General features: G+C 43.5%; 2 protein-coding genes across 5 annotated transcripts in view; one reads left to right on the plus strand and one right to left on the minus strand.

The window, feature by feature from the left end:
• The window catches only part of Ptpn14 (protein tyrosine phosphatase non-receptor type 14), a 180198-nt gene extending 169464 nt beyond the window's left edge, over positions 1-10734 (plus strand). For all 4 annotated transcript variants that reach the window (XM_071600087.1, XM_027934704.2, XM_071600085.1 and 1 more), the window contains exon 19: positions 432-10734. In XM_071600087.1, coding sequence (XP_071456188.1) covers positions 432-560 — 129 coding nt within the window. In that variant the 3' untranslated portion in view covers positions 561-10734. The remainder of the gene's footprint in view (positions 1-431) is intronic.
• A 57-nt stretch (positions 10735-10791) lies between these two features.
• Positions 10792-20621, minus strand: part of Smyd2 (SET and MYND domain containing 2) — a 47599-nt gene continuing 37769 nt past the window's right edge. The window contains exons 7-12 of the mRNA XM_027934705.2: positions 18856-18958; positions 16853-16963; positions 15816-15936; positions 14509-14683; positions 12471-12579; positions 10792-11206 (exon numbers count right to left, since the gene is read on the minus strand). Coding sequence (XP_027790506.1) covers positions 11126-11206; positions 12471-12579; positions 14509-14683; positions 15816-15936; positions 16853-16963; positions 18856-18958 — 700 coding nt within the window. The 3' untranslated portion in view covers positions 10792-11125. The remainder of the gene's footprint in view (positions 11207-12470; positions 12580-14508; positions 14684-15815; positions 15937-16852; positions 16964-18855; positions 18959-20621) is intronic.

Genomic DNA, 20621 nt, shown 5'->3' on the forward strand with positions numbered 1-20621 from the left:
TCTCTGCATGCATTTCATCATTTGATCCTGTAGGTGCATACTGAGGAACTGCACCTAACATGGGCAAGGCCATACCCTGCTGTTAAAGGAACACATTATGCTCCTTCCTTTACACAAGACCCAGAGATGCCTGAAATCCTGTCATTGGGTCTGGCAGATTTGACAGTAGCAATCAGGTTGACCCCCCAGCCTCTAAGTTTTATCTAGCAGTCTAGGCTATATTTAAAATATCACACCAGTGACAACTGGTGATCAAGTTCTCTAATTACTAGTATAGACTCTGATTCCTAAAACCTAGTGGGGCCAGGGTCCTTTGCTTTGTCTGTACCTGGGTGTGGTCAGTGGGTGAATGCTTCCTGAATGAGCAGATGAAGAACCACCTGAAGAAAGTTTTGCATCTCAGGATTTATGTCTTTTCTCTTTTCTTGCAGAAGGTGGAAGTCCCCATGATGCTGAGGCTCCTCAGGGAGCAAAGAATGTTCATGATCCAGACCATCACTCAGTACAAGTTTGTCTACCAAGTCCTCATCCAGTTTCTCCAAAACTCCAGACTCATTTAATCTCCAGATCCAGATCCTGGAGGAGGGATCCAGCTCCATCCTGCAGGTGGAATCACCTCCAGACAACATCTGCTCCCCCAGTTGGGGGCAGATGGCTGGCAATAGGCCAGGAGCCAAGATTACCCAGAAATGTCATGTATTATTTTATATGAGATAATTTATTTTTCCCCCTTTGGAATAACTTTTGTGAATTATTATAATGCAGTTTTCATATTAATATAGTACTTTTCATTTGAACCACATTTTGACTGATCTGCATTGTAATATGTCAGGAGGGAAGGTTGTATAGTGGGTCATTTTGGGGACAGAGGCATAAGGGAACACATCTCTAGTGAAGCTGAAGCCAGATTTGTAGCCCATCCTGAAATTCATCAGCCTAATTAATTGCTCATGTCCAAATAAAAAATGGCAAGAAAATTAATTCATCCTGAAATATAAAGAAAAGGGCCAAGACCCTTTACTGAAGAAAACACATTATTCTCTCATATTTTGGGGGCTCATGAGCCCTGGATAGACAGTCACTTTCCTCTCCCTTTCTGCCCTTATCCTCTATAATCTCTTTTCTTGCCCTCCTATGTCCCCAAAAGCTTGAATTGAAGATGAGAACAGTGAGAGAAAATTCTCCCTTTATAGGACATAGTGACATCTTTCAGGCGAATGAGGAGCTCTTTGTGTCTTTCTCAACCACCCCTTATTCTGGGCTCTGGAGCCTATCTTCCTGCTGGGACTGCACCCTGTATATCTGCTGCATCTCTCTGTTTTCTCAGACTCCAGGCTGCTGATGTTGAGGCCCTGGGCCAGGCCATCTGTGCAGCTCGGCCTCTTGCCTGATTGGGAGAGGATAATGGCCCAGGGTGGGTAAAGAACAGAGTTGGGCAGGGTCTTGATATTGTTTCTTATTTAAATATCAAGTGTGTGCTGGACAAGATCCTGCAGGTTGAGGTGCTGGGTGCATTCCATTTTTCTCTCAATCACAGTCATGGAAAAGGTTATAAAGAAAACCATTGACGAAACTAATTTCTGGGAGCTGTTTGGCACTTAGTTAGCAGGGGCCCTGGCCAGGAGTCACCAACAATGTGACCCTCACTGTGCTGGTATCATCTCCAGGCTTTGGCCTACAAGAGTATAGTTAATCTCTCTCAGGACCCTGTATTCCAAATCTTGCCACCCTGATGAGATGGTAGAATTTGTCTTTCAGAGTCTCCCATTGCTCCCTTTACTCCATGTAACCCCCTCTCTGGTCAGTTATGGTATGAACCACCATCAGTTTAAAGCTTGGTTCTTTAGTTTCTTCCTATGACTTCATTCATCCGAATCCTTCTGAATTTCTTAGGTTATTATACAATAAATCATGTATCACACATTTTCCATCTTCCTGAATTCTGGGGAATTTCCTTTTCTATATCTAGTTTTTCTTGGACACACTTTTTGATTGGGGTTTTTATTCTTAGAACATGGTGGGTGTTCTACCTGCCTTCCTCCATTGCTTTTTTTTTTTTTTTCCTGAATGAAAAGAGAAAAAGAATGGCATCACACTGACCAAAGAGAGCTTGCTCTTGTGACTCCCATCCCACATACTAACAGCTGCCTATGAAACCAGATTCCCCATTAACTCATTGGGAAGAGGTACCAACCAGTTCCTTCCACTGTGGGCCAGTGTGGTATTGGGTGTGGTTACACTCAGAATATCTGGAGAACTTCCTCTCTTTTCTTCTATACAAAAGGTGTGAGATGCAGTTATAGAGTCTTTACTTGAACTGAGCTTTGTAGATTGTGGAGTTTGGGTATATGTTCTGAAAAGAAAATCATTAGTACCACATGTGTTTTAAATGGAACAGAGAAGCTCATCAGCAGGCAGAAAAGTATTGACGTCCTTTCCTCAAGAGATTTTTCATCCTTGGAATATTCTAAGAACTGTCTCAGTTACTATTTTATTGTACAATGATACCTTCAGTATTTATCTTTTAACTCGAAGCCCTAATGTGAATACTGTTAAAATGTCTCCTGCGGGCAGCATGTAAAGTTGATGTCTCTTTGAGCTCATCACTTTTGGGCTTCATTGAAACCCAATGAAAAGGGTTATGCTATCAGAATATTCATTAATGCACAAGATTGCAGAGAGGAAGTAGGTCTTATATCCAACTTCCTAGCCAAAGTTTATATTGAAACCCAGAGGAAAACATTTAAAAGTTATTCCACATATTTCATTTTTAAAAGCAAATGCTTCTGGTTCTTTAGCACATTTTGCCTTCCTCTTCACATCTCCAGTGAATGCCAGTGTATCTCCTGTTAAATTATCAGCAGCCATTCAAAGTGTTTTTAGTGGCATCTGCATAATAATTGCCCAGAGATGCTTTATATCTGGGAAGCAAGCCAAGGAATAAACTTTGAAGCAAAGTGTATTAAATTAGTTATCTAGTTAGAGCTTTTGGAATGACTTCCTGATGATGTATCAAGTCTGAAGCTAGAGCTGTCAGGGTCTATTGCTGCAGTTTGGATTTGAAGGGAAAAAAATTAAAATGGTGGTAATAAAAGGTACCCTCTCACACCAAGGCTATCTAATATTTTCCAACCTCTAGTTTTGAAGTTTTCCAGTTGAGATATTTTGCTTCTTTCATTTGCATTCATTTAGATATGTTGACCTAAAGTGATCTTCCTTGTTCAGCATGGTCCCTGGATCCCGGGGCTGAATTTGATGTCTTCATCCTTGAGATGAAGATAAGCTTGCTGGCAATGCTGTGAAGTGTCCTGCTGGGCTATATTTTGTGGGGTTCTTGGGAGACACACACAGATCTTTCCCTGGATACAAAGTACATAAGAGGATCTAGCTGCATTAGAGAGGTATGTCAGACATTTATTTATATGAGAGTAAAGACAAACCAGCTTCTATGCTCATTTGGAGGTGAGCCACGCAATCAGGAAGGTAAAAACATCTCCACAGGGAATTGATGAGGAATAAACTTTCAAGGAGCTTAAACTGAGACAGTTTTACTTTTCCAACCTTTGTGGTTCTAGATAAAGACAAATTACTTTGTGATTATAACGACAGTCATTATTTACCTGAGTCAGTTTCCATTAGCCTGGATGGAGGGTCTTTTGGGACTCTGCTAAAGACAGGCTATGGGACCCAACTACTGGCTCGTACTCAGCCTTTATCCTGCCTTCTTTTGGCTTCTGCTTTGCAGTTCCAAATTCTGCTAGGCATAGTAAGTCAGCATTTTTATCCAGTTAACTGCTTTTTTTTTTCCTTTTCTAGTTTAATATAGGTTGACCCATATGTAATTTCCACTAATTAAGCCTATTTTCTATGAACATAAAAACTTCATATGGGTCAACCTACTATGTACAGTTTGTTTCTTTCCCGATACAGTGGATCCCAATGCCTTATGTCTTTTCTCTAAGGAAGCGCTAATGAACACAAAAGTGTGCGTGCGTAGCGGGCAGCCTGGCTTGTGAGCACATGGCCTTGCTGCTGTGATCCTCCCCTACAAGGTGAGCAGGCTGTCTCCCAGGGCTCAGAAGTCACTTTTGGCAGAGGTGATAGTGCATGGTTGATTCTGACAGGCTGGGTTGGCCATCAAATACATTTTTATGGAATTTTCAACTATTGTCCTTTCTTGATGTATTGACTACTTTGATCTGTATTAGCTGACTTCAGTCCATTCATTAGAAAACATGACATGGGTCCCAAAGCTGTCCATAGTCAAAAAACAGAATGTACCATCTAATCTCACTCTTACTTCCAACGCTGTGTTTGATGGGGGAAGAAGCATAATTATTGATTTTTATTTGGTAAAGAAATGCCAATCCATGGAGGCAGGGTGGGGGGAAGAGTATAGGGATATTCTAGACAGAATGTATGCCAGGGAACATAAATTCAGGGGATATGATTGGTTCAGACCCATGTTGGTGTTAATCTATCCACCATTCCTCCTCAGTTTGAGGAATGCTAGCTCCATTGGGCTCCTCAGGGAAGGAAATTTTCAGAAACACCAAGTAATCACTATTGGGCTCTTAATGTAAGAAGTTGTTTTGTGGGGAATTCAGCTTTCCCATTTTACCCAAGATTCTTCTGCTGCCATGTTTTAATTTTCGCCATTGATTTTTATTAGACACACATCATGCTCTTATTTGGCACTTTCTTTTTATGAGCAGAGCAACTATTCATCTATCTTACCAAAGGAGAATGTGGGCCTTCCATGGGAACTGCTTATTTCCCAATAGACTTGGTGGGTGACCAACTTAGTTAACTCTATAGGATGGAAATAATCCCAATTGGTCCTACAGGGTAGAAATAACACTCTCAGGTATTAAATTGCTTTTGACACTTCCCTTGATGTCCAAGCAAAGTGGGCAGAATGATTCTTGTTTTTACCTCAGCTTCCAAGTCATTTGGGAGCAAAAATACCTTGCTGCTACACCTTTAGAAAGTAACAGCAACGTGCCTGGGAGAAATGTGAGAGTGAACTAACCAAATTCTGCGAAACCAGGTTGTCCAGAAGCCATTTATTCAAAGGGCTCTGTGAAATTCAACCATTAGCTTGCCCAACCTTTATCCAGCTTTTGCATTTCCAGTAGAAACTCAGGTAGGTAAGCATTTTTGTCCAATAGACTACCTTTCTTATCTTTTTCAGCTTAATATAGCTGTATCTTCTTTTTCAAGATCAAACTAAAAAAGTTCCCTGTTAACACATCCCTGACCCTAGCATTCAGTATCTGGCATCAATCGATTTCACAGCCTGCATAATTTGTTGTTTGATGCAGTAAAAGGAAGGATGTGTATTCATTCCTACTGTTCAAAGCTTTGTCCAGCTTTCCCATTTTAACAAATAATTTCAGGGACATTGAGTTTTAAAGCAAGAGAGCTGGAGTTCAAAGACAACCTCAATATGTGTAGAAAGTCACTGTTCCTTCTGCCATGCTCTGGGCCACCAGGATCATTCTTAGTGCCCTAAGCTTGCCCAAAGATAAGATATACATGGAGAGAAGAGTTATAATGGTTTTAGATTAGCCCTGATGTTCCTCTGAAAATGTTAATTCACAATTTTTTGTACCCTGGAATATCTCTCCTATTCCCTACCCTGCTTTGTGCAATGTCAGAGTGTTGGAAACTATGAAGTGGCACCCAGGGAAAAGATTGCTGTAGCACTGGGATCTGTTTTACCCTGGCTTCTAGTGTCCAACTGCATCCTCCTAGCTGAGGGGCAGCTGGGTGAGTATCATGAACCCTGATGCCGTGTATGCTGTGTGCCTGGGTTAGCTGCTCAAGAGCACATCTTTCGTCTTGCACTGGTAGCCCTTCCTTTCCTCGCAGCCTTATGCTGAGGGCTCTGCTCAGCTACGTAGCTCTCAGGGTTAGTGAGCAGACCTCCCAAACATCTAGGTTTCCTCTCGTCAGTGATCTCAGGTGCTGCAGAAAGTTTTTCCTTTATAGATCGAGTATCTAACCAGAGCACAAAAATGTAGAATATAAACACAGTGATTGCATTCGTTTCCCATCTCTCAGGCAGCATGTGTTACATCACATCTTTATTCCTAGGGTGTTTCATTCACTCAAGGCTCTGCTGGCTCTTCATGCTTTTTCCATTTGCTTCCTGGTTCATCTCTTGAGCACGCTTTTTTTCTTTCCGTACCCCATTTGTGCAACCCCTACAGAAGTTAGTCTGGTCATCATCATTGTCTTGAACCTCTCCAAAATATGTAACTAGGGAATCTTTTAATCTTTCTTTAAAAAAAAAACTTACTGTTTCCAGGAATTGGATCTGACAAGTGAAAATAACCAGAAGTAGCTTAGAAAACTGTCAGCCTTGGGGAAGCTGTCCTTATTTACCCTTTTGTTCCCTCAGTGATCACAGCTATCATTATTAGAACGAATGAAAGCAAAAGTAGGTAACACTCCTAAGACAATGATTGCCATGGTATTTAATATTTATTTTGAGGAGAACTTAGGTAGCTTCACATTGGTGCGGTGACATCTGTGGTCTAATTGGTTTCTAGCTTCTTGCCGCCGGACCATGTTCCCTTCATCATGGCCTTTACACACACTGACCAATCTGGGGAGGCAGATTTGTGTCTCTGGGCTGCCAAGGAACATCAAAAGGTAGATTGTGATCAATAATTCAGTCATCTAGGAGGGCAGAATAAGCAGTTTATCCAGTCTGTGTGGAAGTTCTTATAACCTCGTCCTTCAGGGAAACAGAAATGCCATCTCATCTGACAAAAGGTTTAGAGGAAAAAAGCTGAGATTGGGATCTTTCTGTGCCTTGGGGTGAAACCTTTTTGCTAAAATCTCAGGAATGCTGCTTTGAGTTTAGCCAGGTGACTCTCAGGGAAGGGGCGCCTGGCATTCTCAGCATTTCTCAGGGCCTCCCACCTCCTCCTTCAACTGCAGTGTTAGCTAGTAAATACTTTCAGCATAGAACCAAAACTGTCATTCAGAGCTATTCCCTCCACCCCCAACTTGAACACTGTAAAATTTCACTGCAGTTTCTTCTGAACTTTCTTGCCATTGTTTGGAATCCTAAAATTCTTTAACATTATCCTTCAGACATATAAGGTACACTCTCCATTAGAGACGATTCTGTGTATCCCTTGTGCCTTCAGAAGTCAACTAACCTGGTTGAGGATGGGAGGGAAAACAGATTTACATATGCAGATGACTATTAAATGTATAACCTTATGTAACTAGTGTTACATCAAATAACAGCCTAATCTATTTTGTTTCACTGGACTGTTGTACTCTGTGATCTCAGTATTGTGATGCTCTCCTTGGTCTGTTTTGTAAAATGTTGTGAATTTTGCTATCCTTCAAAATAATTGATGTCTAATAGGTTTTGTTTTGAAATGATATTCAGGAAAGTCCCCAACTTAGAAACCAGTTTGTTCTTATTAAAGTTCTTGGGTCAGCCCACAGAAGCCCACTGACTTCCAACACAGCCAAAACACAGGCCTGTGTCAGAACTGGTTGAGTTTCATGGACGGACCTGCAAATGGAACCACGGAACTATTATGTTGTTGTGGTGAGAAATGCATTCCAAGTTGGGACTTGGGATCCTGGGGACACATTCTCCTCCCCATGGAGGCCACTTGGTATACTTGGCAAGATGAAAGCCAAGTCTCTTTACTACCAAACTACAGTTGTTATGGCGGGGAGACGGACTGAGGAGTTTATAGGACATTCCCTAAGTCAGGGAGTGACTTTATCTGTAGTCATGTCAACTGTACTTTGGTGTAGACTCCCTGTCAGTTTAATAATATTAAAAGCCTTAAATGAAACTATGCATGCTATTCTATGTGCTATTTTATATCAGTAAATAAGCTTATGCTTGCCAGTTTCATACACAATTGGGGTGTATAAAACTGACTTTGACAGTATTTTTTGCACTGTTTTCTATCTGTTTTTATAAAGTCTTATTTAGATATTGGTCCTAGATGATGTTCTCACTGTCCTTGTCATTGCTGTAACATGTTTCATATGTGCCTTTACAAATGTGAGATCTTTATTCTAACCTTTTTTTTTTATATAAAAGATATCTATTGATTTCCATATGCAATAAACCTTTTTTTTTTTTCCCAGAGAAAACAGTCTTCTCTCTTTAGCACTGTTGGCATTAGTTGAAGGCATATACCTATCCCTTACTTCTAAGATTCTTTTCAAAGCAAAGGTGTCTAGGAAAAATCTGCCTTTATAAAGCCAATTTATTGCTACCTACCTTTTATCCTGTATAATCTGATCATAATGAAGATTTGTATATGAAATTTTCAAAGTTGTCTTGGTTAGAAGAAATCAGAGCGGTGATCACTAGCCAAATGGAGTGAACAATGTATGGAAATGGTCTTTCTCACAAATGCAGTGATAACCTTCATTAAACCCCAAGCCCCTCGGCCTCCACTGTCATTTTCTCAGACACCAAATTGTTGATGTGGAAAAGGCAGGCACCAGGCTGCTATTGAAAATCCAAATTCTTGTATTTTGTCTTTCGACTTTTTAACAGCTCACTTCATCTCTGGATTGAAAGGTTGTCACCCTGTGTCCCAGATTTCCATCCAATTGGCTGCCATGGCACAAACCCAGTGACCCCTTCATAATGAGGTGGGCTCGTGCTTCATGATAAATAACAGGGCAATCCAACTCCATGGCGTCAGATCTCATGTGCTCAGCCTCTTCGTTTGCCTGTTCCATTTTGCAGCCTTTATAATAAACTGCTAATAGTAAGTAAAAGTATTTCCTGGAGTTTGGGGAGCCATTGTAGCAAATTGTTGAACACAATGGGCAATGGTGTATGGGACCCCCGACTCTGTAACCAGGTCAGACAGAAATGGGACAGTGATCATGGTGACTGGTATCAGAAGTGGGTACAGCCCTGTGGGACTGAGACCATAAACACATGCAGTCTACCACTAACTCTGGGTGGCCTTAGCACTGAAATGAAAAACATGCACATGTTTCGTAAAAACATCTCAGCCATGAATTGAATATCAATTCACAGAAGAAATACAATAATCTCTAAATATATGTGGACGTGCCCATCCTCACTAATAATAATAAGTGCACAAAAAACAAAGATATTTCACACATTCGATTGGGCCAAAAAAATGATGGTATCGTGTTATGAGGGAGAGGAAAACCAATGCAATTATATTCTATTTCATACCTAGTGAAGTTTTTTTTTAAGGAAATGTAGCCATATATAAATTTTTAAAAAGATTGTTATTTGATCCTGAAATTATATTTCCTAGAATCTATTCCCCTCCCCCCTACACTATTCAGTGTGGCATTTTGTAATAGCATCAAGGGGCAAAACCACCTGTCCATAAATGGAATTATAAATAAATTATGATTCTGCATTCAATGCAATGTTCTGCCTCTAACAAGAACGAGCCACATCTGTAAGTGCTGAAATGAAAAGAGGCCCATGTTAAGTCAGAGAAGCAGATTACAAAATCATATCACATGCTGCCTTTTTCTAAATCTCTTTATTTAGATGCTTTATACAAGCATGGGAAAAAGGGAGACCAGATAAAGCAAACTGTTTACAGAGATCTTACCTTCAGGACAGAGCTGATGAGGAAGAAAGAATGGTCCACATTTTTCATTCATGTTTGTATTACTTGTTGAGAAATTTCATAAATTTTATGAAACTTTGTCAAAGATGGTGAACTTATTTTAGGTTTATCTACAGATATTTTGCCATGAGCTACTTCCATGACTGCAAACTAGCATCCATAAAACACTAAACTCCCCTGAACCACAACCTGCACTGAAGAGATACTGAGTATTTTGCATAAGTAGATGTTCAATAAATATCTTACTGGACTACATAGAAGAGGATACATTCTGCCTGCTAAATCCCACTGTGTGCAACAAACTGAAAGGTCTGTATGGACAAGGAAGGGAAGAAACCATAGCAGATCTACCACCATTTGAACTGTATTCAGATCATGATTATGAAAGATAATCAAGTGTCAGCACCACCAGACTTTGCTTATTTTTTAACTGATGCAAAAGTATTTCTCTTTGAGCTGTAAAACACTTTTTTTTTTCTTCCTAATATCAGGGAGTGAACAGGGTGCTTAACCACTGAGCCATATCCCCATCCCTTTTCATGTTCTTATTTTGAGACATGATCTTGCTAAATTGCTGAGACTGGCTTTGAACTTATTATTTTCCTACCTCAGTCTCCCAAGCTGCTGGGATTACAGGCATGTGCCACTGCGCCTGGCCAAGACACTTTTCTTGAGAAACATCCCTGTACTTAGGAGTGCTTGCTGTGTCCTTTAGTGCCATGGTTGCTAACAAACAATTCCCTAGGTTTCTGCTGTCTAGGCTTTAAGCTGCAAAAAGTTGGATTCCTGCTGGCTGTGTGGGTAGAGATCAGTGTTTGCTCACAACACAGAGTTGGTAAGGAAAAAAATTTTTTTCCATCTCAAGCTTACTCTGGAGGCTTTCCAAAAAAGGAGAGTACTGCACAGAACAGTTAATGGAATGAGAGATGGAAACTGCTTTCAGACAGTGAAGGGGGAAAAAAAAAAGGCCAAGAAAGTAATGCATGCTCTAAGCATGTAAGATACCAGAGAGACGATTCAAACTGCAGAATAAAGGGGCTGCCTGACCCCACCTCTGGGGAGGAGACCTAGGTGCACTGAACAATGGAGAATAAGTATCACTTCCACTGTAGACCAAGCTCCCACCCTTGGAAATCCTCCCCATAGACAGAGGCAAACACAAACCTTGAGTACTCTATCTTTATTCTCTTACATCAGTCAAATTTGTTCAGGATGTTACAATAGGCATGAAGGCAAAAATAAATGCATTTTTAAAAACTCGGTGTGTCCACAGTATATATTATATGAAACCATGCCATTACCTCTTAGAAAAAAGAAAGCATTCAAAATTAATATTATGGTGAACTATCAAGAACACCCTCAAAGTATGGCATGTGCAAGGTTGAAGTGCAAGAAGTGTTCTCATTCCAATTAGTTTATAGAAATGCTGGAGTGGTGCATAAGATCTGAAATATTCAAATCCTTTAAGGTTTCTGAATGAAAACTGAAATGATGCAATTTCAGTGGCTTTCAATTTCTTGTTTTATCTCAGAAATATATGGATGATCTTTGCCATGAGCTACTTCCATGATTGCAATGGCCTAGGAAAGAGCGAGACAAAGAATAGATGAGAGCTTCAAAGCCAGTTCCTCATACCTCCGCCCAGGGGAACTGGAATTCGAGGAGGACTTCTCTGCTTTAAGGGATGGAAGGCAAACTGGCTTCCAGAGCTTTTGTTCTCCTCCACAGTCTATTTCTTACAAAAAAATCAGACAAGATTATATGATAATCGAACAGTTATCCTTTGGACTGAGTAACACATTCTGCAAAAAATATGAAGGGTAGTAGCTGGAGAAATGATGTAGAGAAACTGTTTTCATGAAATTCTTTTGCTCCAATATTCTAGGTATTTCTATAACTGTCAACACTTTCCAATTATGACCTAACGATAATTTTCCTTCAGCCTCGTTAAGTCAATAAACAAGATGACAAAATCCATAGTCTAAAGAAAATTTTTCGTTTGATTCATAGTTCCGTCCTGGCTGTGCCCTGACCCTTCAGTTTGTGATGTGAGGCCTTAGCCCATTTCCCTGAATAGTCCATTGGGAATGTGGAGAATTAGGCCTCCAGGCCTAGTTTGTGACCACAACAATTATAAACAGTCTCTTACAGGAAGGAGCAAACGACTGTTTCTCAGATTACACTGTGCTGTTAACTTCCACATAAAGAACGAGGAGAATCAATACCCAGGAGTATGTTTCTGAGCTACTGTAAGGGGAGGCACAGAAGAGCCATCACACTAAGAGGAACTGCCTCCCAAGTCCAGTCTCCCACCACCCCTGGTCCTTGCATGACTGGGAGGGACTAAAGCTCTCAACTCAGAAAGACCCCTATTTGATGGAAGGCCCCGCCACGTACCCAGGCTCCTTACAGCCACTTGAGCCTTACTTCCTTCATCAGGAAAGCTTATCTCATTTTTGTGAGAATTAAAAGAGAAATAACACATAAGGGTCCTAGTGTTTAACTGGTACTGGAAGAATGATGATGGAGTGCATTTTAGAAACTGCAAATGCATCATCAGGCATCTTATTTTGAATCCTAAAGGGACAAATGGAGAATTCCTTGCCACTGTCTCCTGGCCCAATTGGTGGCCTTTCTACTTCCATGGCTTCCCAAGGGGTGGGTAGTATCCCTCCTCCTCAGCCAGGGCTAGGCCTGTGATCTCAGCCAGCCCCTCCTGCTGTACACCTACCCCGCCCCGCTGAACACACCCCTGAGCCTGTGGCTGAAGGGTGGACAGGAGCTGCTTCTCCATTAAGGAGGCCTCCCAGCCACTGGACTCCTGACCTTGAGTCCCACACATACCTTCTTCAGGGCTTTCTCTCCGGCAGCTTTGTTTTCCAGGCCCATGTACAGTCTTCCCAGCTTCAACCACATGGAGGCCACGTTGAGGGAGTACAAGGGATAGTGCTTACTGGAAGAAAGGGAGAGACAACAGGCCGCCTCGTCAGCGCTGCACAGAGGACCATGGAGTGGGTACAGGAAGCCTGTGGCCCCTGAGCTTGAGACCCAGTACTCCATGGCGGAGGATTGCTCCATATCCTGCTGGGCTATGGGCAGGGCTCGGATGGGTTGATACCACCGCCTCATCACAAATGCTAGCCACTTTTTGCAGTTTTTGCATTTCAAAAAAGCTACATCAAAACCACTAGAGAAACTCTACACAAAAATATTTGTGAATGCAACATTCAATCTTGGTCGAGTTTCCTACTCCTGGTATACCCAAAGCAAGGCTCTGGGAAAACATTTTTTAAATTAAATGTCCCATTTATGAGGGCAGCAATCGGTTCTGTCCTCTCCCATTAGAAAGATAAGACACACTGTGTGTGCGAGTGTACTAACCCCACCTTTCTGCTGCACTCTGTAAATTAGTTTAGCAAAACTATAAGCCCTTTGGTGTAAGCAAAGACCTCCCGTTTCTTCTAGGCATTCCTTCACTATTGTCCAGCAGAGGGTTTTGTATCCAGAAGGTACTCTCTGGTTTGAGAAGATTGCTGACTGTTGGAGTCTGCGTAGGAAAGAGCCATTGCCCTGGGAACAGGGCGTAGGAGGCAGTTTGCAGGTGACAGTGTGTAAGAGGTGCTTATTTACATGTAGTCTATTCCACCCAGTCTACCCTGAAACTATGTCCAGCTGAAAGCCCCGGTAGGAGGCAGCTTGCCGCCTGGAGGCAGTCCTGGGACCAGCAGCCCTCAGGGCAGAGCTGGGCCTCCAGGAGAGGCTAAACTAAGAAACGGTCCAGCACAGCAAGGCCCTGCTGGAAGAACAATCACAAAGCTGAGAACAATCTCAAGTCTGCTGTTGCTTTCTCAAAAGAGGTGTGCATGAGAGGAGAGGACTTCTCACTCACACCAGGAGGAAGGGAAGGCTGAGATTATTTCTAATCCAACAAATTGTTTCTAAGACTTTAAGGACTGGCTTCCCCTTGCGCTCCCCCTGCTGGCTACTCACGGCACAGTGGGGTAAGTGGATGGCAGAATCAGTACAAATTCAGACCAGACACAAGCTTTACAGTCCCCAATCTTACAGCTTGAGTGGGTACTGAGGGCTTCTCAAACTCATGAAAAACACCTGGGGTGCTTTTGGGACACAGGGATTTCCTGGTTTAATGCCCAGAGGTTTTGATCTTTGTGATCTTAGGCAGATCTTATAAATGGCATAATGTCCAGGTCTTTGGGGAGCCCTCCAGCAATCAGATCCAGCCCATCCCAGTCAGAGACAGATGACAATGCCACTACTTCCATCTGTCACATACTTTGAAGTTTAATAACCCCCTAGGGACAGGACATTTCCCTATGGCTTAAGTATTACTACTACAAAATAAAACCCAACTTGCTTTCTTCAAACCTGTGAGGGAGGCATTAAATGACCACAGACAACATGCTAGTCCAGTTTTCCCATACACAAAGTGAGACTGCAACTTGAAAAGGCAAAAAGAGGAGAAGTTGTGAAAAGTGATGAAAAAGCAGAGTTTGAAGACCAACAATTACCAGTTCATAAGGGCCATCTACTTTGGAAGGGGTACAGAGGCAAACTGGTGCTTTTTAATACTTTTTAATATTACTTTCAACTATCTATTATGAATACAGGTCTGAATGGGACTGAAGAGGGATTTTACTCTTTCCCCTGCCTAACTTTAATCTGCCTCCTTAGGAGCAGGGAGCGGGCCAGGGTCAGTGAAGCAGCTGCACCTGCATCTGCACCTCTACGTGTGGTTAGAGAAGCAGCAGCCATTCTAGGTGTATTATAACACAGGACAGGAAGATGAAACAGCTACCCTGTGCCCTTGAAACAACCCAATCCCACTCCATGCTAGGATAATCGAAATAGCCACTGCAATTACCTGTAGGGCTTAATGATCTTCTGACCGTATCTCAGGGCTCCTTCCCAGTCCTGCATGTACAAGCAGACCCCCATGGCCTGGTACATCATGTGCAACATATATACATTACTATCCTCAAACACTGAGCTCATCTTCTCCTGGCTGAGCTCGCAGATCTCCAGCAGCTCACTAGGGGGTGCTGTGGTGTCAAGGAAATGACTGAGGGATGGGGGTAAACAGCAGGAGGGGGTGAGCAGGGGATGCTGCCCTGTCCTTCCCCAGGCAGTATTCAAGGAGTTATTTTAGTCCCCTCCATGCTTTCCCTCACCACCTGAAAAAAATAAGTTACAGGGCTGGGGCATAGCTCAGTGGCCAAGGGCTTGCTTAGCGTGTGCAAGGCCTGAGTTCAGTAAATTACAGAAAGCCAAACAAAAGAGAAAGGAATTACATTTTTTCTCTAAGAAATAAACTAGGAAAGAAATTTCAGCCACAGTGTACCGACCCTCAGCTCTGATATAAACAATGTTGATTAGAATCAGTTCTCAGTCTTTTCACTGAATTCAAATTCTCAACCAAACTGAAACCCTGAGCACTTTAGCTGCAGCCTTTTTAATGAAGTTGTACCCACCATGACAAGGTGTGGTTTTTTTTCTGGTGCTGGGTACTGAACCCAAAACTGCTCATATAGTAAACATACACTCCACCACCTAGCTACACCCTCTACCTTCAAGATTCTTATGCTGAAAAACAACAGCTTTCCACAATTTCCTCGCACCAGTTTTAAGGTCTGCCCTCTGGGGTACAAATCCAATCCCTTTTCAAATCCCCCAAAAATGCTATAATACAGTGGTTGAGAACATGGATTCTGGTAATCAGCAAGGCTGGGAACCTAGGTGTGTCACCATCAACCGTATACCCTGGGCAAGTTGCTACTTGGCACCTACAAGACTGCCACCTCATCTGCTATGTGGCAACAGCCCTACTTGGTGCCCTTGGGAGGAGTTGAAATAATCAGACTCTTGACACTGCTCTACCCAAAGCACAATATCCAGCAAATCAGAGCCTGCCAGGGATGGCTCCCCAGTCTTCTGCAATAGCAGCTCCTGACCAAAGGAGTCAAGTATGGAGAAATAAGAACAGCACAGTGATGCATGACAAAGTTGATGCCATGTCATGGTTGGTCAATATATCTTCACACATCACCAAGAGGCAGGCCTCTTTCAATATCCAGAATCTCAAATATACCCCCTCCTGCTCCTTCTTGCCAACTTCCTGCCACTTCTCATCAGCGAGGGACAGTAAGCTGCCCGCACAGTTGTAAAGGATATATTTGTAGTGCTTGGCCCTCCGGAATTCCTCAATGACGTTGCGCGCATATCTGACCATGTCACGGATGGCTTCTGCTTTTGGGGGGTCGCTGAGCTTGCGGATTTCCACCTTGGCTGTATCCTGAGGGAAACATCCACAAGTGCGAGGCTTTACCTCCCATGGAAACCATACAGATAAGGAAACCTCTCAATACATATTCCTACGCAGAGGCAAGACTTGGCCATTCTAAAGTTACAGCAGAAAAGGAGGAAACTGGACAATATCTAAGAGGCGGATTCAATAAGCCATTATCCTTCTCGAGCACACACCCATATGTATGTGTGTGTATGTGCGTGCTTGTGTGTATTATTGGAGACTAAATCCAGAGATGCTCTACCACTGAGCTACATCCCAGCAGGCTTTATTTTGAGACAGGGTCTCAGTAAATTATACAGGCTATCCTCAAACTTGTTATCCTCCTGCCTGAGCTTCTAGAGTAGCTGAGATTATTGTTGTTGTTGTTATTATTATTGGAGCTTGCCTGGCACTCAATTACCTTTTTAAAAAAAAACGAAAATCTTGATTTTCTAGATGATTTTCCCTAGGTAGGAAACAAAGAATATATCTGCTATGGGCAGATGGTGTTCACCTAACAATGCATCAAGAGACGAGAGTAAGGAGGGGTGGCACTGACAAAACAAACCTGGGCAGAGCAGGGGTAAATCCCATGAACTCCATGAGGAGGTGGGAGAGCTTGGACCCGAGTCTCACCTGCTCTCTTCTCTCCCCTCTTTTGAACAGTCATTTTCAAGACACAGGCATCTGGCAGATCCTTCTCTTATTTGTACAGTGAATGGAAATGTGTTCATTAGCTTTGGGAAACAGGTCTCAACAGAGACCTGGTCTGACTGGATTCCCTCTGGCTGTCTGGTAAGGTGGGTCAAAAGGGTCAAAAACACCACAGGAGGAAATCTGCCCGGAAGACAGGGGAGCGCATCCACAGCAGAGGTCCCAAGCCAGAGCACAAGTCCCAGCCATTGGCCAATCAGTGACATACCTTGTCTTTTGTGGTGCACTCCTGGCACTCACAGGTAAAAAAGTAAGAATCTCTCAGCCGATCATTTCTGTCTTCTGTTGGGTACAGGAGGTCGATATAGCTGGTAAATACCTAAGGGGCCAAGAAGGTCAAGCTTCAATCTACCACAGAGAAAGTCAACCATACTACTCTCATAACTCTGTGGACACCTGAGGTAGTACTGCAGGGACAGAGGATAAGGAGGCCACCACCGAGGAACCTGCTGTTTACCTTAAGGCACTGATTTCGGAAACTCTAGCCACCTAACATGTCCAGCTCCTGGCGGTGTAGAGTATCTACAGAACCCAAGCTCCTAAACCACAACTTGGAGGGCTGAAAGGTTCCCTGCCTTCTTGTTCTTCACCAAACAGAGCAGGCTGTGGGTGTGTCCTTAGTCTCATGGACAGAAGCCATGGACCCACTGGGCTAAGAGTCGACTCATCCCTGGGTTTGGGCCTGTGTGCTCTCTGCCCGGCCTTTGTTTGGCCTCTTTTATTTCACAACCTGGCATGCTTGGGTGATGCTGCTGCTACTGCTGGGTGCACACAGGGGAGAGTGGGAACACACACGTCCTGCTAAGTTCACCTTTTCTCCTGACATCAGAAGGCTACAGAGCAAGAGGCACAGCTCTAGAGCCTGACACCTGTGGCTCTGGTGGCCTCGGAAGTCAGGGCAGGGAAAACAGCTTTCAGGACTCCACCTGCTGTGGCCTCAGCCAGCAGGCAGTTCCTGATCCTGAAGTGGACAGTCTTACCTCTGGGCTCACAGGGTTGTTCTGTCCTTGCTTTTTTTGTAACAGGGTCCATAACTAAGACTTGGAGCATATGGAGAGGGCCAGCACTGGCTGCTCATCCCACACAATCAGGCAAATGTCTGCCTGAACAGATGGATTTCTCAAAGCCGCCAGTGTGCCAGTGACCTCAGGCACTGCCAGGCAAGCAGCAGGGGAGCAGCACAGGGCTAGGAGCAGCAGGGGCAGCCAAGCTCTCCAACCAAAGAACAGGACTGGACACACGGCTCATTCTGATACTGAGGAATGGATTCCTTCCTCTCTGAAGGGTAAGAAGCCCCCAAAGTAGTGAATTCCCCAAATGAAGTTACTGCATTTAAGATCTGTGAGACCTTGCGGGCGATAGAAACCGTGGCCGGCCCTGCCTTGCCACACACGGCAACAGTTGGCCTGATTTTCTTAGAAATGACTGATGGACACAGTGCAACCAACAGAAGGTTCCAGAAGATGGCGACAAAGGCCACTCCAGTGTCACTGTTCATGGCTCAAGCTGAGCCTTTCTAGGAGACAAACCCCTTGTCCCTCCAGTCAGCCCACAGGAGCTCTGGGGCCCAACAGTTGTACTCTGACCCCTAGTTAAAACTATGTTTTAACAAGGAGGAATCTAGGATGCCTCCATCAGACATCTGTAAACCTAGACAGCCTGGCCCTGAATAGGACACCCTCGGCACCACGGGCTTAGCAGCGGGTAGAGGGGCCAATCTATATACTGGGCACCAATTCCTCATCTACCTGAGAACTAGTTAATACCTTTCAAAGAAATCTAAGCATTTCTCATTTAGCACCCCAATAATTATATTTAAAATGTCCATAAAATAGCATTACAAATTAAACAGAAATTGAACTTCAAATATGTGATCACAGTGCCTGAAAGTTCATATGTCCTGCTAGGGAGCTACTTAAAGAGCACAGAAAATTTGCACAGCCATCCACTAGGCCAGCCTTTTCCAGGTGAGAAGTCTGGGAAAGGGAGAAGGGATAAGTGAGCAGGTGATGGAGACCTGCTGTTTCCCAGTCCCTACACTGGGGGAGGGAAGGGCTGGTGGTGCCTCTACCTCCCCTACCAGTGCTCCTACTGGCAGTTTAATGCTGGAATCACTCCAACAGTACCTCCCCGACACCACACGGCTTTGTCTGCACTGCCTTTTAGAACAGCTGCGTGAGCCCACTGTCACAGCTACCTGTGGCCACATACCTCTTCTCCAGGACTGATTTCCTGTACAGCTCTTACTTCCGCCAGGGTCCCCTTGTAGGTCACAATGACATTGGGGCAACAGCTATGATTCATCAACGCAACACTGTCAACCAGAAGAGAAACCCCAGTTTTGTGAATAGCACAGACAGCACAGTTTCAGTAACTCCTTGGCCACTTATTTGCTGAGTTAGAGGAAACGAGTCTTTGTAAAACAACAAAAAAACAGGTGAAAGCCAGCTTAGACTACTCTAAAAAGTTGATCTGTATGCATTTAAAATAATATTTAAAATCTTAAACTCTATATTGAAAAGTGAAACCCACAAATCAAAACACTGCTATCTAAGCTAAACACAATTTTTAAAAATGCCATAAATATTCCTTCCTGGTAGACGCGGGACCAAAATGCAATACCTTCAGCTACATTATATACAAGACAAATGAGTTATTGTTTCCAAGTGGCTTTTTGTCCAAATGGATCATTTCTCACACTTCCTTAAGAGGCAAAGAAATACCAGCTGCCTGCGTGAGGGAGGGCTTGTGGCCCCTGAAGCTGCAGAGAAGCCCATTGGAGTCTGTCTGCACCTCAATTTCCTCATCTGGAAAATTGGGACATTACTGCTCCTGCTGCTCACTGTCTGATTTTCAGGGACAACGAGAAGGAGAGAGATTCGCCTATGCGAGGGGCTTTGAGCTTTCTGATTATATCAAGGTCAAAGTTCTGAGAACAGAAATTTCTAAACTACAGGGAAAGAGTGCTTGATCTCTGAAAATGCTGCCTTTGAAATCACAATGCCGATATGATTTCTGCCCAAGGGGATTTTTCCCCCAATTAAAACTGCCCAGAAACTGGGGCTCACACTCCTACATATGTATGTATCACTGTTCTGATGGCCAGTGCCACATGTCTGATCTTTGGTGACCGGAACACCTCTCCTGCCTGCCCCAAACATACAAAAAAGGAAAGGGGTCGCCAAGATTGATGAGAATATGCTCAAGGGTGTGCCATGTCCAGGTTGGGTGTGGCCGTCCCCTGCTAGAGGTCTGCGTATAGTGTGTAGCTAGGCTTGTGCCTGGGACACACAGGTAGCACGTTCCAGTCTTGTAGTCTCGTCTTGGGGGCGGGAGGGGGGGGGGATACTTCTTCCCTGCACCACAGCCCACCCAGCTTCCTGACAAGTGATGCACAGGGAACCAGGGCCCAGGAAATCTGATAAACAAAGGCACCAAAAGGGTGGTTCCCCAACGATTTCTAAAATCTCCTTACAGAAAGTGTTAAGTAATTCCTTATTTCAATAGACCTCTGTGTATCTTTGTAAGAAGGTGGGAGAACTTCATTAAGGCAGGGGGCCTAAAGTAAGTCCTGTTCTGGATCATCACTGGGGGAAGAGGGTGATACCTAGACACCACCACTTCCTCTTAGCCTCCTCTTTAAGATACTGGGCACAAAACCCTGCAGAGACCATGTGATTACCGAAGTTGCTGTAATACACCTCTTCCACAGAATCCAATGCCCCTTCTCTCTCTCTTCCTTTTCCCAAGAGCAAAAGGCTAAAAAGAACCTTTCCCAAAATACATCTCTTTCCTTATTATCACAATTCAAACTGCTTAGGCTGGTCTCAGGAACAGTAGCATCATGAGGAAACTTTCTGTATCTCTGGTTCCAACAAGCCTGTGACAGGTGCTCAGGAGATGCAGACCTGTACGGATTCTTCTCCTTCTGACCCACTTGGTGAATGAAGCCTGGCAGCTACACACATTCCAGGAGT

Source organism: Marmota flaviventris, chromosome 12, assembly GCF_047511675.1.
Source record: "Marmota flaviventris isolate mMarFla1 chromosome 12, mMarFla1.hap1, whole genome shotgun sequence".
NCBI lineage: Eukaryota > Metazoa > Chordata > Mammalia > Rodentia > Sciuridae > Marmota > Marmota flaviventris.